Source organism: Phaethon aethereus, assembly GCF_964289735.1.
Source record: "Phaethon aethereus genome assembly, chromosome: Z".
NCBI classification, from domain to species: domain Eukaryota; kingdom Metazoa; phylum Chordata; class Aves; order Phaethontiformes; family Phaethontidae; genus Phaethon; species Phaethon aethereus.
The window spans coordinates 57,393,918-57,421,784 of NC_138577.1; the positions used below are offsets into that span (position 1 = coordinate 57,393,918).

Below are 27,867 nucleotides of genomic sequence, written 5' to 3' on the forward strand. Positions count from 1 at the left end.
GGAAGGGGAAAGGGATCAATTCATTAAACAATATGTTTGATTTCAGCTAGAAAGACAGCTGTACAAAAGAAGAACAGAGGTTCAAATTTAGTTGCTTGAGTTTTATAACTCATGCATTAATTATGGACAGCAGCAATGTATTTCTGAGATCAACGTAGTTTTTAATAGATATTCTCAAATTGTCTCACCACTTATGAAAATATTTCCCTCCATTTATGAAAATATTTCACTGTGTTTTTGTTAGGTGAGAGGCTGTAAAGAAGTCTTGCAGTTACTTGTATTTGCTAAACAAATGAGGGAGAAAGGTCCCACAAAACATCTGCATGTCTCTCCTGTGTTTTCACACTCCTGCTCAGAGTGAACACAACAGTGCTGCTGGTCCGGCATCAAACATTCGCTTTCTGTTTCATGGTGTCTCTAATGGATATGCAATCCTGCTTACATTTTTCTAAATCTCTTACTTGAGGGAGGATGTTACGTCTGCAAATGCAGAAATGTATCACAGAGACAACAATCACAAGGATACATTCTTGAATGCTCAAGAAAGACAGACAGTCCAGCAATTGGATGTTAGCAAGATACTGATCAAAGGAAGGATTTCCTGAGCACATCCCTTAGGACTAGTATGGATGAGGGTTGCAGGCCGAGAATCCCACACCAACTCTTGGCTCCTGAGAGAACAACCTATGAACCCTGAACTGAATGTGCAGGCACCCCAGTGAATGCCCACGGAGACTTTAGATGCCTCAAAACTAAAAATATTTCCTACAAGCATTAGTCCAAACAATTACCCAAGGTTGTTCCATACTCATGTGCTGAGTGAGGAGTCAGGCAGACAGCCAGCATGTTGGAGATGACTAAGATGAAGCAGGGGAAGTTGTTTCTCATTCTGCCCATCTCTTAGATCCTCAACAATTCCTCAGAGGTATAAAGAGGCCAAAAAAAAAAAGGGAGGAGGGAACCATTAAACCACCATCAAAGAAATGCACCTACTATTTGCCTATGAAGAGATCGTGTTCACCATGTCTTTTCTCTGTCCACAAAGTCTTAGAAAAAAGGTTCAGTGACATTCACCTCTCTCGTGTAGAAAATGTTTCATCATTTTCTGCAAAGCTGGAGACTTACTTCAGCAAGAGGAACCTGAAAGTTCTCCCTAAAACAGCCTGCAGTGCCAGTGTTGAAAATGTGCTCTTGGGAGAGAAAGAAAACTCCCAAAGGGGAGAAAATGGGCAGCCATGTCATGTTATTTTAAAATAAACCAAAAAGCTGCTATTTACATCTTGAGTGAAGTCTACTATGGTAAAAGGATCTGAAGAACAGTCCTGGTTCATCCAGCACCCTCTAGGTGCTTGAGTCATGAGCAGATGCAGGTGTGAGAAGGGAACTGAGGTGCCTAAGGCCACATGGTTGGGTGTGCCTGTATACCAAGTTAGGCCCATTCTAGGTGCCTAGGCACATTTTTTTTGAACTGGCTTTTCCCAGCATCACCCCCCTAAAAAAGGAAATTCAGTGACTTCACATGCCTTATTAAAAGATTACTTGTTTGGCTGGCGGCCGTAGAGGAATAATTCTTCTTATGCTCAATAAATCAAGTTACTGCCATTTTAAACACTCTGAATTTCTGATGAGCACATGAAAGAGTTAATTCTAGCACTGTCATGTTAACACAGCATTAATATAACAGCAAATTTGGGGAACGTAAATTTTATCCTCTTTTGTAACATAAATTTGGAGCGTAGGCAAAATCCTTATAAAATTATGCACAGTCTGTAAAAATCTGTCTCTTACTTGGAAAATAAATAAATAGAAATGTGGACTGGTAAAGTGCAAATAAAATATATGCAGGAAAGCAGAGAGCTGTCTTTTGAATTTGTAGGCATTTCAAATATTTTTTTTTAAATTTTTAAATAAAACTTCTTAAAAAGTTAAAAAGTTTTTTGTTTTGGTTAACACGACTTTTCTTATGTACAATAATAATCAGGTTATCCTGGGTTGGAAGGGGGCGTTGATTTAATTTGAAGTGGTGGGTTCCTTCTCTGAAAGGTTTTTTTGTTGCTTTAGCAATTGAAAGCCTTTCTTTCCTAATAGGATTAGCCCGAATAACTACCAAAGGATTCCTCTGTGTCATCTGAGTACAGTTCCCCACAGCAGTATTAAAAAGCCTGTCTGCAGCAGGGAAACAGTCAATGGCCATGGGTAGCTGAAAAGGTTATAGCTATTAAAGGTTATTGTTGCCACTCAAACCAGAGAAAGTCATTTTCAAAGGCAGGACCGGAGTGGTTTTTACCCTAATCCCCATCGTGCCCAGCTGGTGGGAAGAAGAAACAGTAGCTCTTTGTTGACAAGAAGGTACTACGGTGGGCTCACAGTCAGCAAGGTGAAGTCAGGGGCCACAACCTGAATGGCAGATGTTGTGACAACCTTCTTGCAGCTCTTCTTGTTCAGTAACATACAAGTCACCTGGGACAACGAAGCTTTAATGTTGCATGTGCCAGATTTCATGCTAGCCCTTTGGTTCTGGCTGCAGACGAGGGTCCTCCCCTCTGGTCTATTAGGAAGGACATCTACTTGGGTTTCTTTGGTAGATCCTTGAAATCGTGAGACACATCAACAGTGTATGGGAGAAGCTTCTGGCTCTTCAGCTTTAGGACAGCTCCTTGCTGCTTTTTATGATTTTTACATTTTAGGTCCTGTATCGAGTTACAAATTTTGTACAAAAAAAGAACCTTTTGAGGAGGGAGAAAAGCAAAACCTGACTCAGGTTGAGACTGCACAAAGGAATCCTGCTGAGGGAGCAGGTCTGAGTTAATTTCTGTGATTTTAATCCATGTATCTAATACGTAACTTTATTACTTGTTCAAGTCGCACCGTATATTTTTGCTGTTCTTCTTTGCCTTAATTTCAAGGGTTCTGGCAATGTATCTGTATTTATATGCAGCAAAACGTGTTGTCCAGGATAACTGGAAAATGAAGTCTGAAAGGCATTTCTTCAGCATGTGTGTGCAGATACGAGCTTGACAAATACATGTCCTTGATGATAGGTCATTGTTCAGTGTGCAAGGAAACAAGCAATTCTGGCCTGACTTGTCTGATATTCCTTGAAATCACAGGACATGTGTGGGGATTTTTTCCAGCTCACTGTGAACACTGTGTTGTTTCGATGGGAGCAGGGCTTGGTAAAGACCTTTATTTGGGGTGCTTTGTCTCATACTGCTATCTGTACCTGTTTCCTCTCTGCCCATCCTCTGGAGACTTCTGACTTGCGTAATTGCGTTTGAACATAATCACATTCATGGATCAAAGAAAATGCACAACCTTATTGTCACAAGTTAATTGTTCCTGGAATAATTCCTACAAGTTGTGCACAGTTGCCTGTCTCAGTGATAGATTCAGACCCATCACTCCTCCCCATTTCTGTGATTTTCCAAATAGCTGGTATTATTTAGCCACTTTAGTTGGCACTCTTGGAAACTCTCTCATTACCTAATGCACCAGTGAGCTGACTGTTGCCAGTAGCCACAACTGACCTCTACAATGGTAAGCAGTAAACCTGAACTTTCTGTCTGCTGCAGCCACATTAATAATGCATTACGTTTCCTGTAATTACATACATGCACAGAGATTTCTTTTTTGTAAGAGGAAGAAAGGAGATGGAGGTGGAAGGTGGTGGAAGCAGCTACAACTAATTATTAATGCTGACTAGACCCCAGCTGCATAGGTTTTTAATTGGCTCATGTCTAACCCTAATAGTCACTGTTGGGATAATACTAGCATTTCTTAAGCAGGCTAGTTTAGAAGGGGAGTTGTATTGTCTGCTCACACCTGCACTGTGTAGTGTTACTAGCACATGCGCATCAACACAGGGCAAAATTTTATCCTTTTTTATTTTTCAGTTCACTTGGTTAAATTTTAGTCATTAGTCCTGCAAGGCAGCTTCAAAGAGTGATTTCTGTGCAGCTGAGCCGAGCTGGTTTCCTGATGAAACCATGCACTCATGCCTAACGAAGGAAAGGAATGTAATATACATAATTTCACATATTTTTCAATTGCTATTAACAAGGCCTCCAGAGAATCATTTCAAATTGATCAGTGAGGCAGAAGCATCGTCTTCACTTTTTTGGATGAAAGGAGTTCAAAATTCAAGATACCCTGCCTTCCTTGGCTGAGCTTCAGGCTTCTGGAATAAGCAGAAAAAACATTATGCCCGTGAGTATGTGTGTCAGCCTGGTCTGCCCTGGAGAGCTCGAGCTTTGCCCTGTGGACCTTGTGCCTTTAGAATGAGATCTATTTTGGTCACATCCTTGTTTTCTCCTTTAGCACGTGCAAAGTTGTTAAAATACAGTTCCTTTACTGAAAAGCCCGAAGGAAGGACACGAGGTTTAGTGTGAAATTAGAAACATAGAGAGGACTTGTTGCCCTTTGGCAGCTTTTAATTTAATTGGAGTTAAGCTGCAGTTAAGCAGTATGCAGGGAATTTTTGAGCAAGAGCAAGGCACGCTTCAGGTGAAACCAGGTATTAGTTCTTCACCATTGCTGAGGCTGAGCAGGCTGAAATCTTGCCTTCACTGGCAAGAAATTTGGTCGCATCTTTGCAGCAGTCAACATCTGAAGGAAGGATAGAGTTTTGTAGGGTCTGGCTTCAAACTAGGGCCCTGATGAGAAAAGGACACAATTCACCTTGTCACTGTATACACCAGGCAAGGCTGCTAAGTGCCTCTTTCTCCTTCTTGCAGCCTGTAGGTGCTCATTTCCCTTCCCCACCATCATGGACACCCTTCCCACTGCAGACATAGCATACCTACAGTGGTGTACATGAGGGCAGCTCTACTTTATTTGACTTTTTCTCTGGATAGTAATTTGGGTGAGCTTGGCTGAGAATATAGGATACAGGGCAAACTCAGCACTGCCTGTCTGGCCCACTCTTTCAAATACTCTTTCAGAGTAAATGGATTTATTCCTTAAGTACCCTCAAGAAGAAGGAAAAGGACAGTTTGTCCCCTTCACCCCCTTTCTGTAGTCCTGTTGCCACTCCACAGCCTCTGTGGTGAAACTCATAAGGCACCCCCAGGGGACATGACCTGCAGTTTGAATGCAGAAAATGCTGCAGGGATAATGCATCCATCAAATGAAATGATGATTACTGTGAACTCATTCTGATACATATGTATGTATGAGTGTGTAAACACTCCCTCTTATACTGTTGCTGTCAGTAGTGGGGATTAGAAATATCTGCATTCTGTAGCAAAGGCTCCATTTACTTGCCTTCCTCTGTCCTCTTGTGAGCTTTATGGACTTGTTTTTTGCTCCGTCACTGCCTTCTGTGCTCCATTTCTGGGTTGTACAATGTCTTGCAGAAAGGAGTGTTTCCAAAGCTGCGCTACTGCTCTTGCACCATCCAGCACCAATGGCCCACATTGCCCTGTGCTATGTATGCCTGTGTGTTAGATGCAAAGAAGTTATAACAAATCCATTTTACCCTGATGGAAGGGTCTGCTCGGTGTCTGGAGCAGCACAGCCTGCTCTGTAGCTTTGAACTGCATCAATGAGATGGGAGTACAGCAGATAGATAGATTTCTTTAAGGTTTTGGAGTTTCCTCTTTGCTGTTTTCCTCTCTTGCTCTTGACAAGACCCAACCTGATGCAGTCTTGTGTATGAGAAGAGTTAACTACCTTATTGCAATTCAAATTTTGATTTCTAAAAGGTTAAAGTTTTGCTTTTGTGCCAAACCATATATAGCACAAAGAGAGCCTGGGTGCAGGGGTGAGAAAGATGTGACAAGCCATCTTAAAATGCAGGGTGGGGTTTGTATTCAAAACATAGCTATGTCATAAAACCGTATTTGATTAGACTATTGAAAAGTCATGACTAAACTTAAAATCTCCTTTGTCATACTTATTTGTATTCTTCTTAATTATTTGCTGGAAATTGACAAAGTTTTCCAGCTGATGCCAAAGGAGTGATTCATGCCTTCTATGGCTTTCTGAATGCACTAAGAAAGAGTATTAAATATTAAATGTCCTTGATGATGCTAGGATTCTGAGGCATGATGAGAGCTGTCGCTTTAGTTATTGTTGGAAGTTTTGCAATTATAAATACTGTGTTGCTTATCTGTTTTAAGCAGCGAACAGCTCAATTGTGCTAACTTGAGCATAATCAGGCCACACATAGACATGACCAGAGCTGAACCAACCAGTGTAATTGAATTAATATCTTGATTTAGGATAAGGTAGATTAAATTCATTATTTGGAGGTATTTGCAGAAAGCTGCTAAGCAAAACAGCTCTTGAGCTGAAATCATATCTTCTGCAAGCAAAATCCTGAAGCTTGCAGATTCTGAATGTGTAACTGTACTGTAAGATGTACTTTACAAATCTATGCCAGTAATATGTCAATGTCCTATCATTAATACCTGTTTATTTAATGATACAGAAATTCTTCCATGCAGTAGGCTGGCTTCATATCTTTGACTTCTTTCTTTTCATTTTTCTTATAGCAAAACTATTGAATATACATACACTGGAGAGTTACTCTATGAAAAAGTCCACGTGTAGTTAAAATTTTGAACAAGATACTTTAAAGCCAAAGTGAAGTTTGATGCCATAAATTTTAGACAGCAGCAGTACAAAAATAATTCTGTCTTTGCAAAAAAATGAAAGGTGTAGAGTAAAGATTTTTCAGAATAACCAGTATCTTCTTGGGATCTTCTAGAGGCTTCTGCCTAAGTGAAGCCTAGATTCAGGAAGGGCCTTGGATCATGGTTTCACTATGCAAAGTCTTTGTGAGAAGACAAGGTCATGGAACTTCTGTCCTCTGCAGCATGGTCCTGTCCTCATTCTTCCAGCCTATATATGTTTATGGGGCCAGGCTGGGAATTAGTTGATAAGCGTATGCATTTAAAAAAAAAAATATCTTAAACCAAATTCTTTTTAAGTCAAAAATCTGTTCTCTGATCCAGTTTAAAGCCTGGCCACATGAACAATGTTACTGAATTGTGCAGGTTTCAGAACAGAGGGAGCAAAAAGAGGGGAGAGACAGGGAAAAGGGTGATATTGCTGCCAAACCCTGTTTATCATGAAACCACAGCACTACTCTCCAAAATACCTTTTCAGTTCCTGAATTAGGCTCTGATTCAAAAAGGCACTTAGATATATGATGTAGCCCATCTCTAATCAGGAAGGCATTTCACCACTTGTTTAACTCCATGCACATTTAAGCACTTTATTAAGCAGGAGTCAATGAGGGAGGGATAATTCCTTAATTCAGAGCTTTTGGGACCTTTACTCAAATCATCAGTGTCCCATTACTCCCCCCGCAGCAGCAGTACTGTGGATGTGAAGGGGCCAGCACAAAATCCTGTGTAGCCGTGCGTGTGCGAAGCAGCAGCATTACCACTGTCCCATGAAGACCCACAAGGAATTTCTCCCATCTAAATGAAGTGGCTTAAGCGCAGGCGCGCAGATGCATTTGAGCACTAAGATGGGTGGGAGTTAATGAGCGAGCCTGGGCCCTGTGACTACCGTGCTGCCCCAGACCACTGCAGCACTGTGAAAATAAATAACCACGACCACCCCAGGCAGGTCCGCTGCAGGTTCCAGTGGCAGGGTGAAGGTGGTGCCAGATCTGAGGGGAAACAACAACACAAAAACCCCAAAAACCCAAACAAACAAAAAAAACACACCAAAAAAAAAACAAACCAGAAAACTGCACAGGGTCTTTCTTCTGTGGCTTCTTCCCTCAGACAGAAGAGCCTAGCTGAGTGCACTGCATGTCTTTGCATCTCTTAAATGCTCCTTTACTACATGGCAGAGCTAATTACCATTAGCCTGAACAGTGGCAGGGCTCATCCCCGTTTTGTGACTGAGCAGAGGCTGGGGGAATGAGTCAGTGCCATTGATGAAAAACCCTGACATTCATGGTTTGATGCTGGATGTCTGTGTCTCGTGTAGTGCCACTAGCTCTGCTTCTGATTAGGATGAAAGAAACTCAGTGTCTCACATTTCATTTGAAGATGAAAAGACTCAGAAAACCTTTGGTTCCCCTGAAATAACAGCCTGCTTTATGGCAGTTTTCAGTTTCAATTACTGGCTGTAGCTATTTAAAGTATAAACATCTCTTGAAACAGCCATTGTAGTTCTGTTGTTTTTTCAAATCACTGTTTCCGCAAGCCACAGAATTGCACATACAGAAAACATGTTCCTGGTGTAAATGCCTGGTATAAATGTGCACATGTGATGTCAATACAGAAAACTCTGCCACAGAGGCAACATGAGCTCTCCCAAATGTTTTCACAAGCAATGAAGTGTGTACCCTGTGCTCCAAGAAATGTACTAGTGTGAGGACCTGATTCTGATACACCTATGTGGGCAATGCAGTAATTCCAGTATAGTTGGTTTGGCTTGAGAGTATGGAGGTGGTTTGGATACAGCCTCTCAATTTCCCTGCCTCCTGTGTTGTCTGAGGGTAGGGGTTCTTTCCGCAGCAGCCCTCTTATACCAAATGAATTAAGCACACTAATGATTCTGCTGACATTGACATTTACCCTCATGTCTAAGGCTGAATATGAGCTTAAGGGTTCGTATTTTTACTGCTCAGGTTTTCCTGCGTTTTCTCACAACCTTGATGTTTCTTCTCCTCCATCACATATGGCTGAAAATGGCCACAGGGCTTTAAAAAAAATAAAGAGGAAAAAGGCAGTGGGAACGGGCAGACTTACAAACAGCACTAGCACATGTATCCTATTTGCTTTCCATCGGGTGAAAAATGGGATGTGTGTGTGTGTGTGCAAGTGACAGCCTGTCCATTTTAACATTTGCGGTTCCAGTGACAGGACCAGTAGAGAAGCAAAATGCAGTTTTCTCTTTGCGTCATGTGAGCTGAGAGATGAGGTTTTTAGTGAAGGCTTTTGGAAGGTTTCAAATGGAGAGAGTGCTGGCAGCAATCCAGGGGAGATGGATTAAGGAGAGGAGGTTGGTGAAGCACTGAAAGGAGAAATAAATGAATCGTTTGAACCATGTGTGATAGCCCACTCTTCCCACACCATGGCTGCTGGCAGGGATGCTGCTTATTGGGCCTGCTCCCTTGCTTTGGGTCATCCCCATCTCTAAATAGTGCACTTATTTAATTTGAAGAAAGTGTCTGCAATCAATAGAAAGAGATCCTTTTATCTTTCTCATCAATCTCTTATTAATGAACATGCACCTTTCTTCTTTCTAGCTTCTTGGTTACAATGCTTTTAATTTCTCAATGTATGGAAAAAAAGGAGAGTGTAATTGAACATGTGATGGAGCAGTGGATGCCACATATTACTGCTTGCTTCTTTTTGAAGAATCAGCGTGTTCTTAAACAAAAGTAGTGATCTGGGAGAGGATCACTTGCCCTACACTGATGTGTGGTCCTCTGAGCATCCTTTCTTAAGTTGTTTTCCAGAAGACCCATGAATAACCACTTGTGAAGACATACTTTACTTTCCTAATGTCCCGTTAGTTGCAAGAAAGTAGATAATCCTTAGGCAATCTTTTTGTGAACAACTGGGACTTTATTTAAAGCAGATGGATATTTGAAATCCAATGGCTTCCATGAGAATGACTCACCAAGCCTAATTTCCAAAATCTTCAGCAGGTTTGGGTCTGATTATGGCATGACCAAAGGGTCATCTGAGTTAAATGGTACTTGCTGCTCTAATTTGCAGGATGTTGTCAGTTATGATCATATATCTATTTAAGCTTCATTCACATCTTTGTGGCTGGCCAGAGAGAACAGTCCTCTGCAGTTTGGTAATACGAAATCAACCTCCTTGTAGAATTCATAAAACTGAAGGAACAGATACAGCTTGTTCATCCTCATCACAGGCTGGAGGTTAATGCTGACTTTGGCTTTGTGTCTCTCCTTGAGTCTTTTGGGAGTGGAACGTGGCAAAGTAACACTTGATTCTTTGCAGAAACACTCCACAAAATAAAATTACAGTTTCGTAAGCCTCTGAGTTTCAACCTGTCACTTACATATGGCAAGAGTCCAAATCTCAGTCACAGATTAGCTTCATTAGTGTAGAATCACACTACTTTTTCCTCTAAGACAAAGCGACCAAAGCCACATAATAATCAGAAACAAATCTTTGCACAAGGACCTAACCTAATTACAAACAGGCAAGTAATTTCCTTCCCACCAATGGGCTACCCTAGTAAAACTTTGTTACCTCTAAGGCCATGCTCCCTCTTATTTTCTTCCAGGGTCTTTCGTTCTATTAAACAATTGCTGGCTCTTTTCCAAGGCACTCATCTCCTCCAGCCTGGCCCATGTTTAAGCATGGCATGCTAGTGCTAGCATGTCACTACGGAGATGTAAAAGGCTTAAAACTGCAGCTGCAGGAAAGTATTTCTGCATGGCTTCGCAGAGGAAGTGGAGCAGAAAAGACCTCAGCAAACTTTACCTTCCGTTCACAGTCGTATCTTCAGACCCAAAGTGAGAGACCGTCAGCCTTTACCGCAGCCATGAGAGCTGGCACAAAAGTCAGTCTGCTCCCTTACCAACCCAGATGCGGTGAAGAGCATGGGGTTGCATTTTTGTCCAAAAGGTCCCGAGAGGAGCGAGCCCCTTGCAGTATTGAGTTGCAGCACCCCGGGCAGGCTTTGGCCACCTGTGGAGCGGGGCCAGGGAAGCAGCCTGGACGATGATTCAGCATTGCCTTCCTCCCTTTCTGGCAGGGGAACGAGGGGAGCCGCCAGGCACCTCCCAGGGCGGGGTGCCGCCCTGCTCTTCTCGCCGCAAGCCCCAGCACCCCGCAGCTCCAGCGGGGCTGGGAGAGCGTAAGCGGCTCTGCAGGCTTCCCTGGGGAGGGGGACGTGAGGGGGAGGAGGAGGTAGAGGAGGAGGAGGAGGAGGTCTGAGCAGAGCCGGCTGCTGGGTGCTGAAACAGGCAGCCTGCGCGCCAGGTCTGGAGGTGCCGCGGGGGAAGGGACCTGCAGCAGCGGAGGGTACTGCAGCCTGGAAGGGAGCCAGGCCCCACGGAGATGCTGCGGCCGCGGCGGCGGCGGGAGGGGCTGGAGGTGGTGACTGCGCGCCGGGAGGAGATGGTGCCGGCGGGCGGGGCCCTGGCCGGTGGGGAGAACGTGAAAAAGCAAGGGAGGCGGCAGAAACTGTCCGGGCTCCGTTTAGCCAGGAGGGTTACGGGGGGGGGGGGGGGGGGGGCAGGTGAAACCCCTTGGCAGAGCCCTTCAGCCCTTCCCCGGGTCTCTGCGAGCTCCCGGCCCCCCAGGCAGCAGGGTGAAGAGGGAGGCAATGCACCCACATGCAGGGAAGCCCCTCAAAGTGTCCCCACCGGGCTGCTGGGACAGGATGCTCCTGAGGTTACACGGGGCACTGTGGCACACAGACGTGGCAGCCTGTGGTCTGGACCGGTAATAATCCATCTCTCCACCGAGCTACATTGTGCATGATTACTTCATAGTAGCCCCCGTAGGGAAGGTGCAAGACCTGCGCACGCGTTTCTGTTCACCTTAGCACCAGAAAGATGCGAGCAAAGCAGAAACATAATTTAAAGGAGAGCAGTTAAATGTGGATAGGCTGGAGCGTATAGAAGATTACAGGAGATTAAACACAGGTAGTTTGCCTGGAAGGCCAGTGCAGGGAAGAAGTGGACATGGCAGTGGATTAAACTCAAGCTCAGAGCAGCGTCAGCAGGGAAAATTGCCTTACTGGAAATAGGCAAGTTGAAAAATTAGATGTGGATAAAGAAGGCAAGACATTTTAAAAAACTTGTGCCAAGCACTCAGATGCTGCAGTATCTCATCTGTGCAATGAAGAGAATATTCCCAGCTGGTTCTCAACTTGCACTGTCCTTTGAAGAGTGACGCTTCAGCTTCACACCTGAAAAGCAACTTGTGTGTGCAAATGTATGGTTTTCGCAGTTTTATCAGTTAATCTAATAAAAGGTACATTCTTTCCCTAGAAACCTTGCTTACTTGTACCCACAGACCATCACAGCTGTCACACCAATGTTGCTGTGATGTTACCCTTTCTAGAGTGGCTGTGTTGTTACTGCTGTTTGAAATAGGTTTTGAGATACTTGAAAGAGGCTGCACTCATGCAGAATATTACCAGCTAAGGAGCACATGTGCTTTGTAATAAGAGGAGCTGTGTATGTAAATATGCAATGCAAGCTGTTTGTTCTGTCTGAGGTTACTGATCACATCATTAACCTGAGGACCAAACGCTTCAGTAGACTAGACTGTATGATGATTTATCTTTTTGCATTCTTCCAGAGAGTGTTATCACTGTCTGTTCTTTAAGGTAAATTCTCCAAGCACTTGAATTTTGTATCACTGTGATTACTTCAGTTGGCTACTACAGGAAGCTTTGTGATCAGACGTCCGTCAATTAGTCCTTGACATGACAGTCTGTGAAAACACTATGGGATTCACTGAGATTTTGATAAACCTTTTTTATGTGAATGTTACTAATGTTCCCATGGAAGTCAGGCAGAGAGGAGGAGAGAGTTGGAAGCAAAGAGAGGATATAGGTAGAGACAGATGTCTTTTTTGTCACTACTGAAAATATATGACTACAAGGGAAATTACCTTTTGGATGCCTGACTAAGGTACCAGCCAAAGTAAGTTCAGGCAATTCGAAGCACTTGATTCTTTGTTTCCTTATGCATCCTCCTGCCATTTATACTAAGGAGAAAAGGAGATTTATGCTGCCAAATCTTTAATGCAAGTGTTTTCACAAGTCCAAGGAACTGGCAATTGTGTTCAAAGCCCCTCTCCTTTTATACATATGTCTGTATCGTTACATAGGTGCACTTTACTGTAGGAGACAGAAGAGACTGGGAATAGAGATGATTCTAATCTTACTTTCAGTATGTTAACTGGACTGTTGATTTACCCCTGCTTTACTTTGCACTGGCAGAAATGGGAGTTAGTGCTAGGTATTGGCAGTGGTGAGAAATGATGGGCAAATTTAAGAACAAAGTGGAAGCCTTGCTAATAATAATTGTGGGGTTTGTGGGTTTTTTTTAGTCTAAGGGGGAGTGAAGATATATGCTAGCAGCATGCCAGTTCTTGAAAAGTATGTTCAGAAGCTGGCTTTAGTGTGAAATCTTTGCTTTCTTGGTTTTGGAAAGGAGGTTGGAAAATGGAGTAAAAAAAGAAAAATAAATTATGCAAACCTCTTCATAAAAACTTAAATGCAAATTTGTCGAGATGGGAATGTTTTTGTTTGGGTTTTTTTTCGTCCTCTGCTTGACCTAAGATGCATCCCAGCATTATTTATTCCTACTGAACGAAACTTACTCAGGGGCTTGGAAGGGAAAGCTGTCTCTAGGTGTCAGGCAGGGAGAAACTGCTGCTGGAAAGCGGTTTTCCCCCTGGGAGAGATCGGGTATCAGGCTGTGAGCGCCCGGCGCAGCCCAGGGAGCTCCCACCGGCACCCGGCCCTGGCCGGGGGACCGGGCGCCCTCGATGGCCGCCGCCTCCGGCCACGCTCCGGCTGGAGAGAGGGAGCGGGCGGCGCGCAACTCCTGCCCGCTCCCTCCCTTTGATTTGATGGCCTTTATTCCTCCTAATTGGATAAAATAGGAAGTCACTGACAGTCCTGCGTTGCTGGGTGTACTGATTTCCCTCAGACCAGCCCTGCAGAGGGCGGGGGGTGGGGTAGGGGAGGAAGGAGCGAGTCTGTACATCAGGGAAACAGGCTGCGAGGGGGCTGGGGGAGTGGGGCGGGGGGGGTGAAGGAGGAAAGTGAATGAGCGCTCAAGAAGGACAAAGAGGGAGGGGAGAGAAAGGGAGTTACCACCGTCTTGGCATCGCTCTTCCTTTCAAACCTCTGTGTGATGATATTGTTTGCAGTGATGCTCAGACAGCGAGCACCTGCTGCTCGGTAATGATTCAGCCTCTTTCAGCCGCCGCTGTAACACGACAGGATGCTGCTGCTACTGTCACTTCTGCCGCTGCCGCTGTTGTTACAGATTTTGCTTTTGCTCCTTCTACCGCATGACAATTGTTTTCCTCGTCTAAGCAGATACCAGCCTCAGATGCTCAAGGTGAGAGTCTTGCCTTTCGCTCTGGGCTATTGGTTCACTTAATCCATCAATTTGTTCGGTGTTCGTGGTTTTCTTTCTCTCATTACCCTCCTTTCCCCCTGTTTTGTTTTGTTGTGCTTGCTTTTGGGGAGATGTTTCTTCCCTCCTGCAGAAGAGCCGGAATAGCTTGAGAAGCATTTGAGGAATTATAAAAGTGGCCAGCAAACAGGAGCTCAGTAATTGCGAAGCTACTCTTGCTTCAGAGAGGCAGAGAGAGCGACGGAGGGCTCGGGGGCAGGGGGGGACAAGGGGAGTCCCGTTTTTCCTGAACGTTACTCCTCTCCCAGTTTGGATGATGTTGCTGAGCTTGGACCTTTTGTTGACTCCTGCTCTGTGATTTTTGCAGAGCACTGTGACTATTACTATCATTTCTTTTTGTCTGTGTCTCACAGTAATGGACTGTGATAGAGTTAAGGCCTTTTGGAGGTGAGCTGTTTGAGAGCTGATGCTTAAACATGTCTGAAGTAGCTGCCGACACTTTCCCCAGCCCCTCAGCTCAGCTGAGCCCTGATGCGTCCCTCAACGGGCTCCCGGCTGAGGAGAACATGCCGGGCACCCAAAGTGAGGACAGGAGGGTCCAGGGGATAGCAGGCCTTGCCGCGACCTGCTGTGTGTGCCTGGAGGCAGAGCGACTAAAGGGCTGCCTCAACTCTGAAAAGATCTGCATCGCCCCTATCCTGGCTTGCCTGCTCAGCCTTTGCCTCTGCATTGCTGGCCTCAAGTGGGTCTTTGTGGACAAGATTTTTGAGTATGACTCTCCTACGCACCTTGACCCTGGGAGGATAGGACAAGACCCAAAGAGCGCTGTGGATCCTACAGCTCTGTCTGCCTGGGTGCCTTCAGAGGTGTATGCCTCACCCTTTCCCGTACCTAGCCCCAAGAGCAAGGCTGAAGTGACAGTGCAAACTGACAGCTCGCTCGTACCCTCCAAACCGTTCCTCCAGCCTTCTCTGTATAACCGCATCCTAGATGTTGGGTTGTTGTCCTCTGCCGCACCTTCGCTGTCACCACCTGCCCTGGAGCCTACCACAGCATCTCAGGCGCAAGCAACAGAAACCACTCTCCAAGCTGCTCCAAAACTTTGTAAGTAGAAACTATGTGTTTCTTTGTTTTTCCTTCCACAAAAAAAAAAAAAAAAAAAGAAAAAAAAAAAGAAAAAAAAAAAGAAAGAAAAAGGCACTTAACTGTTCTGGAGCTGTCCTCGAAGACGATGTGATTGGCATGCAAAGCTTAAATGTGCTAAGATGGGTATAGCAAGGGTGACCTTCCGAGGAGAGCACCTAGGGACCTCTGAACTTGGTTCTGAGGTGTACATGGCAATGAAAAGGTCTTCATTTGGGGCTTTGTAAAGCACCAATACTACCCTTTTCTTCTGCATCCACTTGTAGGGGAGTATGTGATTTACTTCAAGGGATTATCTGATAGCTATTCCACATGGTCTATCAACGCATTTTTCTTAGAAATTTGATTTGCATCCTGTGCTAGGTCTTCCATGTGAGTCCCTTTTCTTTGCCTCGCGTGCAGAACACTTCTGCTACCTCCTTCCTGAAGTCTGGTGCTGGCAAACATCCCTGTCATCCTCCTGAAACAGTCAGGGAGAACAGTGGGAAACAGTGACAGTGTATTTGAAGCAGCTAGAGACTGGGAATTATTAATTTAGCAGTTAACTTATGATCTTTCCCTTTCTCTTAAAAAGCACACATCTCTCTGCATCTTTCCGCTCCTTCAGGAGCTGATTCTTGTTGAACCTGTTTCTCAGACATAGTTTCATTGACTTTTGTGGGGCATTTCAGGAAAGCATTCTCGCAGGATGCAGGAGAGGTCAGTTTGCTCATCCTTGAAGCAAAAAATATCCAGGGCACCTGGATTATTTTCTCAGTAGCAATCATAAAGCATCAAAATATTGCATTGCTGAAGTGTAATTTTTTTTAGATTCATCATTTTAACCCATTAAATCCAGAGCAGATCAAGCCAGCAATTCCTGAGCGGTGTAAAATTGTGGAACTCTAGTAAAAGAGAAGGCAGCGCACTGTTGTGCTGAGAGCACAGGGCTGAGGTTTCCTTTGGAAAGCTGCAGTCATCAGAATGAGCAACTTCGTTCCTTGCAGGACCCCATCTCATTTATGCTGCCTCGTGCCTTCCCTGTCATGCCGCAGGGTGGCCTTTTTGTAGGTGGCACATACTGGACCTCACCCTGGAGCCCTGAGGTCAACCAGAAGTCAGCTACTGAGTTTAGCCCCACCAGGTCTGGAATCAGCATAGATATGTGGCAGTTGGATTAGATATAACATTAGATATAACAAGAACCACCTTGCCAGTGAAAATAAGCATAACTACAGTGATTTCAGTGGAGGTCCTTCCAGCTGAGATTCAGTCCTGAACAGCAATTCCAGAATCACCGGAAGAAAATTTTAAGTATTCCTGTAGAAGCCCTGCTGCCTTTTGCTTAGATAATGGGTGACAACCAGCCTTTGTATTAAAAGTAATTTGTTTGATGGAAACAGTCTAATAGGGAAATATTGCTGTACAGTTAAACAACAGGGGGCTTCACCTGTGGGACGTAAGGCATTACTTGAATTTTTGGGACACTTAATCACCTTTGCAGTGATACGGAACTATGCTAAGTGATTTTTTTGTTGTTGTTGCTGATGCAGAAGATCTTTTTTTGTAGTTGAAATATCATAAGTGACATTAAAGATAGTGACAGCACTTTTTACTTCATAAAGTGAGGCCACCATCCACTCAAAATGGCCTTTCATGTGAGAGGGAGAAGCAACCAAAAGGTAGTTATGCCAGGACAACCCTCACCCTCTTGAATTTCCACATGTAAGGCGAGCCTTTATCAATAACCTGCTAACTTCATCTCTGAAGTAAATTAAGTAGGGGAAAAAGTAAGATTCTTTGGAGCAGTCACTGACAAAAAGCCATTATCTGCATTCAGATCTGCTCACATCTGGGAAATAAATGGTTGTCCAGAAAGTAGGTGATTGGTTTGAGGCTTTTTTTTTTTACTGTTGCCCTAATGTTCTTAAGATAAATGTGTTATAAGGCATCATAGACTTCCAGATAGATACAGACTGAAAGGAGAGGGAGAACTGGCAGCAGGTCAAGTTTAGGTTGCTCTGAGGAAGAAGGTTGTGTAGTCAGTATTTATTCTAACTGTGGCTCGTAATTCTGACTATGGCAAGGGGCTGCAAACAAGATAATATAGCTGGAAAAGTACACTGCAGAAGATCTGCCTAAGAATTCAAAGAGGCATGAAAAGAACTTTTTGGACAGCTCTAAAAGCACTGTCTTGGGGTTTTTGAAACAGCTGCATTTTGAGCACATCATTGTGTTTTATGTAGAGCAAGATTTGTTGGAGAGGTTGACAGATTGCATCAGTGATAACTTTTTTTTTTTATTAATGCCTTTGACAGCTATAAAATTCTCAGAGAGATGGCTTGGAAAGAAGCATCTGCAAATTGGATTGTCCCTTCTTTTGCCTCTCTGTGTCCTTTTTCCCATTTCAGGCAGAGTGAGGTTACTTGTTCCCAGAAAGCTCCTTTTATGCTGATTTTTTTTTTCCAGTGCAGGAATAAAAAAGAACTGACACATCTCATATTCTGTGGCTGATGCATTGCTTCTGAACCAGGCCCTTCCATGAGTTTCCAAATCCTTTTCTCCTCTTCCCCTCTCTTTTCTGTCTTACTCAGCATATTCCTCTTAAAGCTGTATCCTTCAAGGTCATAGTCTGTTGAGAGCTAATTGATTCTTCTTTCTCCTGGAGCCCGGGAGAGAAAGCAGAAGAGAGACAATCCTAGTAATTGTGTCTGGTGCATTAAATTCAAGACTAGTCTCACTCCTATTATTATAATTTGCCCTTTATCAATACGGAAATAATCTCTTCCTTTCTGTTTGGTTTCCATTTTATATTGTAATATCATTTCTCCTTTGCTGAAACAGAAAGGAAAGGTGAATGTTTTAAAGCTTTCCCATATTTAGGGAGCATGTCAATCTTAGCGTAATTACACCAGAGGCGATTTCATTACAAGCGGGATATAGTATTATGCTCTAAACTACAATCTCCCTTCCTCAGAGAAGACATGCAGATTGTAAAAGTGCTAAGACAGTTCGGGAGCTAAATTTTACTTCTTCCTACACCATCACCTCTAAATAAAATTCCACCCTTTGCGCAGGCGGGTAATAGACAGGCTCTGTAGTACTGTCAAAAATGTGTTTCTGTAATAACCTCATCTATACATCTGCACACCAACCACTCCCCTCCTTACAGGTCTTCCCACTGCCTTCTCTTTCCTTTCAAGCAGACTTCCCCCAAAACCACACGCCAAGGTCTGTGTAGGGTTGCCTTTCTGGGGTGACAGCTCTGCCAGAGGGGCGCGGTGCTCCTGCCCCGAAGTGGAGGTGCCCGAGCCCTTGGCTTTCACACCACATCTCCCCTGACTTGGTGAGGTGCCACAGGGCACACAAGAGGCAGGGCAGGAGGTAGACCCCAGCACCAGGACTTCGCTGCGGTGGGTTTCCCTGTGAGCAGCGCAAAAGGTCCGGCGGAGAGCAGGGTCCAGAGGATGCCCCACCCCGGCAGCGCATCCGCACTGCCCCTGCGTCCCTTCCGCTTTCGGCTTCCCTGGCCACCTCGGCTGCTGTGTGCTGACGGGCCATCTGCATGCCTCGCGCCGTGCTGGTGGCCAGCAGGCCACCAACGGGCACATCTGCATCTCCCTGCCTCTGTGCCCACCGAGTCGTGCTGGCCGTAAGACGCAGAGATGGGTGGGTGGACGCGGCACCGGACCTGGGCATGCCCCTCGGGGGCAGGCAGGGCTCCCTCCTACCTCACCGGTGCTGGCCCTTGCCTGGAAAATGTGGCAAAGTGGAGAAAGGGCTGTCAGATGCCCCTGACGGGACTGCTCCCTTCTCGTGTTTCTGATTTCTGCCACTACTTCAGGTGTGCTGGGCCTGCATCAGAAAAGGCTGCTGCTTTCTCATCCTTGGTGGAAAATGTGTTAAAAGAGTGCCTCTGAGGACTGGTAGTGGGTGTTTGCCTAGGGAATGGTCTCAGCTCCCTTCCAAATTTATCCAGGCATAATGGCAAATTTCTTGTGTCTTTTTAGAGCTAGGGATGGGAAAAATGGAAAGAAAACTAGCCTGTCCCTTGTTTTGGTACCATACTGTAACTGTTCCCTGCGCTTTCCCTCTGCCTCTTTCGCCTTGGCTTGTTCTTTCTCAGCTCTGCTCTTGATGGCCTTTCTCCTGGACACAGCGATTTGTGAAGGTCTGTGTTTTACCTCTGGCAGGCTGGAGGGAGCCTTTCCCTCCAGTTACAGGTGCTGCAGCCCCGCTGAAGGCTTTCATTTACGGTCAGGGAAGGTTTGTTCGTAGAAGCTTTACACAACGTTTGTTCTTTTTCTTGAAACAGTCTAAAAACAGTCTAAACATGCTCTGCAGTTCAAATCCCCATTACAACGCCACAGGGTTGAGCCCATGCCTGGCAGTCTCTGAAAGTGCCAAGGTCCAGGATGTCTCGGGGAGCCGCAGGGGACGGTACTCACCAGAGGGGAGAGCGGGTGGTACAGCACAGGCTATATACCAGCCTTTCCTACGTTCACGGCTGTTAGCAGGGCAGTGCCACAAGGGAGGTTGCTTTTTCCCCAAAGCTTGAAGGCGCTGGAGGAGAGCACCTTAAAGCAGATTTTGCTCAGTTTCTGGTACAGTATTGATCTTGATTAGCTTCAGACACCGGACTTAAGTGCCTACATTAGGAAGCTAGGTGTCCTTCAGCTTCCTATTCAGCGTAAAGAAAGAGACCTCCCCCAGGCAGCTCCCAGCCTGAGCCTAGCAGGAGTAACTCTCTTTCTCCAGTGTACAGAGAGACTGACCTCGCAATTCAGTTTCTAAGCCTGAATGCCTGCTAGATGGTATGAAGGCTCATTTCGAAAGCCGTGACTTTTCTTTGACGTGTCCTGTGAATTAACAATGTCTTGTCACAGGGAAGTTAAAATTAATTACGGTTAAGATACCAGACAAGTTCTGAGCCTAACTCAAGAGTGTAATAAAGAGATGCTGATCTCAGTAAGCCCTGGAGACACAACTGGGCCTCCATTAACAAGCAGCAATAAAGCAAGTGCCACTGCACTGAGCCAGCCAGTCTGTATTTCCCCGAAACACTTCTTTCTCTGCTGTCCCAAAGGTCATGGCGGCTTACAGATGTATATGCTTGTGGCAGCAACACTCAGAGTAAAGTGGAGCTGGGAATGATGGGGTGAGATGCATAAGGCACTGCAATTTTTAGGGAGTTCAGGTCCATTAAGCCTTCTAAAGCGATAACTGAGACTTCCTCTCCCCAGCCCAGTTGATCACACTGTCTTTAAAATGTCCTCAACAAGCACATAGTTTGTTCAAATTTATTGTTTTGTTTCTTTTTGTATCTCTACCATCCTCCTTTTTAACATCCATTGCTTGCATAGAAACCGTTCTTCTATTTAACATGCAGAGGAGGGAACCGATCGGTCCTGGATTCCTCTCTCTTAGACAAGCACCCCAAATTCATGGCTTTCAAAACTACTTCATGGGTGTGGTTTTTCTTTCATGCACCATGCATCACGTGCAGAACATGGTGGAGAAAATGCACTATTTCCTTGTGTATTTTCTCTTAATAACAGTCTGAGTTTTTTAGTACAAAATAGTAGTCTGCACCTGTGATTCTTTTTAAAAGCTTCATTTTACTTTGTAAACTTTACTGAGAATAAGTTATGTATGTTACATGGAACTTCTGCACGGTCTCCCTCCTCATTTGTATGCATATACATATGTGACTATAGAAAATACAGTACGTGTATGGAGTATATGGCCATTGTTTCTTTATTAAAAATGACATCTGGAATTGTACTGCATCATAAGTTTCTGGGCAAAACTGATTAAAAATTGATGTCATAACAAAACCCAGGGTTTGGATTTCCACTGCAAGGGACTGAAATTATCACCCTTCAGCATCTAGTGTATTTTTAAGTGAAATGTTTCATTTCCTATTAGTGCACTGCAAATAAATATACACAGCAGCCCACCTCATATTTGCGGTGCCTAACTTTCAGGTGCAGAGAAACCTTGAGGAACTTTCTCAGCATCAGATGAGAAGGCAGAATTTGGCTTGCTGAAGGCTAAGTAGCAGGTTAATTGTGACGCAGAGCTGGAATGATATAAATGAGCATTTTCATCATTTGCAGTCCTGCTAATGGAAATGCAATAGATTTGCTGCAGAAATCCAACTCGGAATCAATAGCAATGCAATGAGGCAGCTGGTTTCGAGAGAGCACATGTGATGCCAATCTACTGCAGACAGTACCTGGGCAGAGCCTGCTCTGGCTCTCTGTCAGGAAAGGGCAGACAGACCTAGAAGATGCCACAGCAGGTGATGAAAGACTTCTGAAAGGAAAAAACCTGCCTCACATAGGATGGGGCGGTGTGAGGAGAAAAAACTTTCTCTGGCTGAGGGGAGGGAATTGTTTTATTTGAGGAATTCCCATCTGTTGGACCCAAATAGTGTCTTTTTTGTTACAAAGTAGTCAGTTAATCAAAGACAAGAGTCTTTGTGCTTCAGGTCATGTTCTGGCCACACGAAATCAAGGAAAGGCTGCGTCACTGTGTGTGACTTCGGAGACGGGTAGGCGGTTTTAGAGTATCTCCTGCTTGTTCCCCAGGCAAGTGACGGAGACGAGCAAGGCACTGCCTTTTTGTGAGTTGCTTTAAAGTAGGCATGCTGGCTACCTTTCCGATTTATACTGCAGGGAGCCCAGTTTCTTGCAGAGTGAGCACTGTGAATCACGTCTTGATCTTTCACCTTCAAATGTTAGATGAAGTACCAGACTCAGTGGGAGGTATGCATTAAACTCAAGAGCCTGAGCATGACCGTTGTTTGGCAATTAGAGAGCTCCTGAAAGCAGCAAGGGAGAAATACCTATGCGTTATTTTGGGGCAATGTAATGTCTGCTTATTTACAGTCTGTCCTATCTCATCATGTTTCTCATCCCTGCCACCCCCTCCCCTCCATCCCCAGTATAGTCTTTGTCCACGAGATAAAAGGAAAGGTTTTAGTTGGGGCAAAAAAGGAAGGAACAAATCCAGTGGGACATGGCTGGCCACCACTCAGGGTTGCTCTAAGCTAATCCCAGAGGCAAGGTCCATCAAGCTCTGGACAAGATCAGTGGTATTGTGACATCCGTCTATTACCTTTGCTCCTGTATTGTTTTATTATGAAATCCTTATTTAGTATGTATCTTCCCACAGAGTATATTCAGCTTTTTCACATATGCTTTCACTACCCCCTCCCCCCTTTTTTCTTTTTTATATCTATGCTTCATCCTGGAACTTGCTGGCAGTGCATTCTCATAACTCAGACAGCTTTTTATTTTGGCAATGAATATCGCTTCAGTTTTTGAGATGAAAGGAAATCAATACTGGGTTGGTAGTCACATGGCACTGGGGGGAGTATATGAAGCTATGATCTTAAGTATGATTCGTGACATTGTTCAGTATTTCTATGGAATTCCTGAAAGATATTTGAATTTTACAATTTTTAACAGTCAATTAATTCATGTGATTAGACAGATCAAAGGAGAAAAAAGAGTATCAAGCTCCTTCAAAAGCCTTTCTCATGTGCAAAAAAAAGACTTCAAGCTCATAAGAGATGACTTGAATCTTCTAAGGTGGTAACTGGAAGCCAGTGTACAGCTGCTGGAACTGGATCTCAAGAAGAGAAACTTATGATTTTCACTCTACTAAATTAATCTGGATAATTAATTTACTTTTTCAGCTTGAACAAAATGGCGTGAATTTTCACTGGCATAAAGATTCTCAGGTCCGTAGCCCTGTAAGACCTAGCAGAGCATTGGGATGCTCTGGTCCATGACCTACATGATGCAGAGTATCTGCCTGACTCAGATTTCTTCCAGATCCCCACTGGCAGTGGTGTGAAGACTGAGAGTGAGACAGCGTCTGCCTTTTCCCTTATTCTAGCTTCTCTTCTAAACAGAACTGCCTGCTTTGACTTTGAAAATATGTGTTTGTATTCTCGCCATTCGTTCATTTACACCTTTCTCTCCTAGACTAAAAAGCTCTTCCTTGCCACGTATTTTCCCCTCACAAAGGTGCACATACACTGTAATCAGCTCTGCTTTGGATAAGCCTTTTTGGTAGGATAGGCAAGCTGAGCTCTAATTCTCCCCATGGAGGGAATTGTTTTCAGACCTTGAATTGTTTCATCCCCCTTCACGCTTTCTTAGTTTTCAGATAAATAGAGCTGTAATTTTGATATGATACTTATACAGGGGCTAGTCCAAAATCCCAATGAAGGACAAAAACTGTTCAGTGTCTCAGTTGCTGTTCAGACGCACCCGAGATGCATGAACTATATCAATCACCAGTTTTAAACAGTAAATAAGTAATGATGTCCAGTCAGAGAAGATGACCCTGGTCTCACACATGCGGCGGCCCTCACTGTCCTGCTTCTTGTCCCTCAATGTCACATACTGCTTCTTACTGGGGTGGAACAACAATCTTAAGGCTCAGTCAAGGGAAGAAAAGACCAAGACCATCCTTGGCAATGCTATGTTCATTTTAGGAGGAGTTTCAGCACTCTCATTTCCTGGCTGGTTCTGTCCTGCTCTGAAGGATGCCCTCAGCAAGGCTTCTTGGGTGAACAGGAGGTCAGCTCTATGGTTTTAACTGTGTCGGTTCCTCTATTTGCTTGACTTCTGTTCATGCTTTCAAAGATTTCTCCCTCTGTGCCCTGCTGACACTTCTCCCATTGTTGGCCCAAGGACTACTGCATCAGTTTGCCCTTCATCTAGTTTATTGTCTCAGCTCCTGAAACATTTGGTTAGTCCTTCCAAAAGCAGAAACAGCCCAAGAGCATGGATTTGTGGGAGGGAAGGATTTGGTGTTTGTGCATCACTCCTCTCTACCCAGCTTAAAGACACTTTGCTTATGTCATGGATTCTCTTGCATTTCTGTCCTATAGTGGGTCCGCTGCACGGACACAGCCGGGCAGGGTTGCCTGATGTCCAAGAATATTCTGTTCTCAAAGGACATGGGAATTAAGGACCATGATAACATCAAGAAGGTCACAATGGCTAATAATTTCAAGATAGCTGGGATTTTCAAGACATTTTTGTATTTTCAAGATAGCATTTCTTGGCCTCTGGGTACACTCAGCAGGACAGTTAGCAGTGTGAAGGTAATATTACCTTAGCAAGGGAAGTTAAGTGTATCAGGCTGAGAGAGACAACTGTAGGGGAATGGAGGAATGATCATCTTTGTATCTAGTCTGTGCTGGTCAGGGAGCAAACTATTGACCGTGTTGTTAGGGTTTTAGGAATTAAAGAGCACAGGATAAGAGGGATGACAAAAGGCTTCCTGCTGCGTTGATACAGGGGCATGGAGAGGCTTGAGCTCATACTTGCAAGCGAGGAATATCATTAAGTAGCCAGGAAGTGCCAGGAAAATGAACAGAAATGCCACGGACAGGAGAGCAGGGGAGGTATGATCCTTTCTTGACTGGAAGAAAGCAGGAAAAATCTGTGCCGCAATGCCACACGTACCTGCAGTCTGCCCGGGTTTTGCAGGAGATCCTGAAGCAGCTTTTCCCCCTGCTGAGGGGCTGGATTACGAAGGCAGCCATCCATTCTTTGGCCATGCTGCATTTCTAAGGAAATTTCTGGAGGGCAGATCCTCTTGCCATCCAGCCATGCCGAGTACAGCTCATCACTGACACCGAGATCCAGGGAAGTGCCCTTCGCTCCCTGCTTTCCCCAGCCTCCCTGAGGGCTGCAGCCGCTCTGCTCTGCCTCTGCAGCAAGCCCCGCAAAGCGGCTCGCTGTCATCGCGTTCCCTCCTGCCACCTTGCTCAAAAGCCCTGGGTGCGCTCCAGCCGGTTGCCTGGCGGAGGTTCGTCAGCCCACCCTACTTTTCGGAGACTTTGATTTAGTGATAGCATTAACAGATTTTGAAGGTTATCAGTAACGATTTTTGCAAACTCCTTCAGCTATGTAATTTTTGTGACGTACGGCTGTGTATGTTTTCTGTTTTTGCGCAAAAAAGGGCTGTGTTTCAGGATAAAAAAAGCTAATAAATGCATTAGCAAACAGAGGCTTTTCTTCAAAGTCAGTTAAGAGAAAGATATCCCAAAATCCTCCTTTTGCTTTATAAAACGGTATCTGGCCAGTAAAGCAAACAAATACGCTGATTTTTGAACATGTGAAGGTTCAAGAATATGGCTAGCAACTTCCGTTGCTTGCTAGCTCTAAGTATTTGAATTCACCATGCTGTAGCGATTAACGGAGATCTCAGATAACTAGCTTTCAAGCAACCCTCTAATTTTCCTAATTGTTGCTAAATGAGTGTTTAGTGTGTTCAGTTTTTCCTTCTCCAGATTTGGAGGAAGGATTAAAAAGACATGTTCGGTAAGTGTATTCAGATAACTCCGACAAGCCAAGCAAGCAGATTTACTAGCTGTGAATCAGAGGAAGTATCACTTCCCTCAAGTCACTTAGCTGGGCAGAAGCTGGCAGGGGTGGGGGCCGAAGACAAAGAAACCAGAAAAATATTCTGATGTTTCCTGAACAGAACTGAGGTGTGTCAGTATACCAGCACTCAAGGAAGAATTTGGTATCTAAATTGACTTGCCACTAACAGATACCTAGCAGATTCCCCAAGCTGTAGCGTAATACACGGTTATGCTCTGCCTTTGCTCTTGCAGATTATCTGTAATGTCTTCTCAGGGCTGTTACTGATACTTTCAGGATGCTAATACACGTTGATCTTAACAAATGAGTATACCAGCGCTACTGGCTGATTTTAATTTACATTTTATTCATATATTAATTTTCTGTCCTGGTTTCAGCCAGGATAGAGCTGGTTTTCCTCACAGAAGCTAGTGTGAGACTGTGTTTTGGATTTGGGATGAGGAACTGTTGATAATGTGCTGATGTTTTGGGTTGTTGCTGAGCCGTCAAGGACAGTCCAGCTTCTTGTGCTGGCCTGCCAGCGAGCAGGCTGGGGATGCACGGGGAGCTGGGAGGGGACACAGCCGGGACAGCTGACCCAGACTGGCCAAAGAGATATTCCCTACCATACGACGTCAGGCCCAGTACATAAACTGGAGTTGGCCGGTGGGGCGGAAAATCGCTGCTCGGGGACGGGCTGTCGATCACAGGGTGGTGAGCAATTTCTGTATTGGGCCTCACTTGTTCTTGTACGTTCCTTTGTTGGTATTATCATTATTGTTCCTTTCTTTCTTTCTGTCCTATTAAACCGTGTTTATCTCAACCCACGAGGTTTTTCCTAATTCTCTCCCCTGTCCCACTGTGGGAGGGAGAGTGAGCGAGCGGCTGCGTGGTGCTTAGTTGCCAGCTGGGGCTAAACCACGACATTTTCGTATGTTACTGTTTTACAAATGGTGATGGCATAATGAAAAAATATTCCTGATAATTAATCCAAAATGATGACTTAGCAGAAACACTGACAAAGTTTTTAAAAAATAAAACTTGCAAATGTTGTTCAAGTCATGTAAATGCTGCCCCTGCAGAGGAAGACTTAAAAATATGAGTCAGTAGAGAAAGATCAGACAAATGACTTGGCCATGACTTTTGTGTAATAACAGGTCATATAAAAGAAAATTTGGGGTGTTCAGATCTGGCAAGGAAACACCTGATCATGTGAGAGTAAGCTGAAAATAGATTATTCAATCTAGAAATTAACCACAGGGGTTTTTTTTTAAGAATAAGCCTGTTCAGTTGCTGGAGTTTTTACTTTGGGGATTAACTGACGTCCATTGACGACTCAGGAGGAATTTGTGTGCCAACCGGTAATGTCACCAATTTCACCACGGTAACTTGCTACCCCAAGGTGAATGATTCATATCCCAATCTCATCAAGAGAGAAGCTTTAGCAAATTCAAATCCCACCCTCTGGTGACTTTGGGTGAATGCAGATTTCTGCATGTTTACAATAATTACTTGAAAAAACTCTTTACCTACATGCTGATTCTAGTTTTCACTGAAAACTAATGGGCAGTTTATCTACAATGGCCTTTGTTTTACCTTGTGGTGAGTTCAGGGTTGAAGATGCTCTCTACCTTTCCAGTTGCAGCTCAACGTCTCTGAGCTTGCATGTGAAAATAGAAGAAACCTTGCAATGACCATTTGAAATCTTGGAATGACCATTTGAAATCTAACACTAATTCTGCTTTAAACTCTGCTAATTTAAAGAGCACGGTGTTCCATTCTTGTGGGAACCCATACAGTGGATATTCATAAAGCATAAGACTATGTAGCAGAAGGACCACAAATCTAGAGACCTCTGTAAAACTCTGAGAGTTTCTGGGGATGTTTGCTTTCTAACAGAGCTGTTACAATTGTCGATGTGTGACTTCTCATGTGTGATCTCAGCCTCCGTCTTTCCTGTGCTTCATTTTCTCGCACTGTTAGTGATCTGCCCTTTTCATAGCTTGAGAAGCCCTCGAGCTCGCGCTGCTCAGCATTCTCGTCAGACTCGGACCCAGAGACCCGCTCTCGAAGGCAGCGCGTGTTTTGAATTATGCATAAGCCCATCACGGAGGGCCTGCACTTCATGGTTCCTTTTTGGGCGTGGTGATGTAAGGGAGTCAAAGTAATAGAGCGACACTTTTCATTTTTCATGTCCTCGCTCAGTTAAGAGCAACCCTTGAATTGTGTCATTTTTCTCCCGTGTGACTGTTTAATCACCTGAGAGAGTACCAGCCAGAGTTTTGTGGTAAGATTGAT

General features: G+C 44.5%; 1 protein-coding gene across 5 annotated transcripts in view; it reads left to right on the forward strand.

Annotated features, from left to right (window-relative positions):
- NRG1 (neuregulin 1) overlaps positions 1-27,867 on the forward strand; it is a gene marked incomplete at both ends in the record, with an annotated part of 184,866 nt that overhangs the window by 66,526 nt on the left and 90,473 nt on the right. For 2 of the 5 annotated variants that reach the window (XM_082013480.1, XM_082013481.1), the window contains one exon: positions 14,530-15,157. The exons of the other annotated variants lie outside the window; for them this stretch is intronic. In XM_082013480.1, the coding sequence (XP_081869606.1) occupies positions 14,530-15,157 (628 nt within the window). Of the gene's footprint in view, positions 1-14,529; positions 15,158-27,867 lie in introns of those variants that run through there. 5 annotated transcript variants of the gene reach the window in all.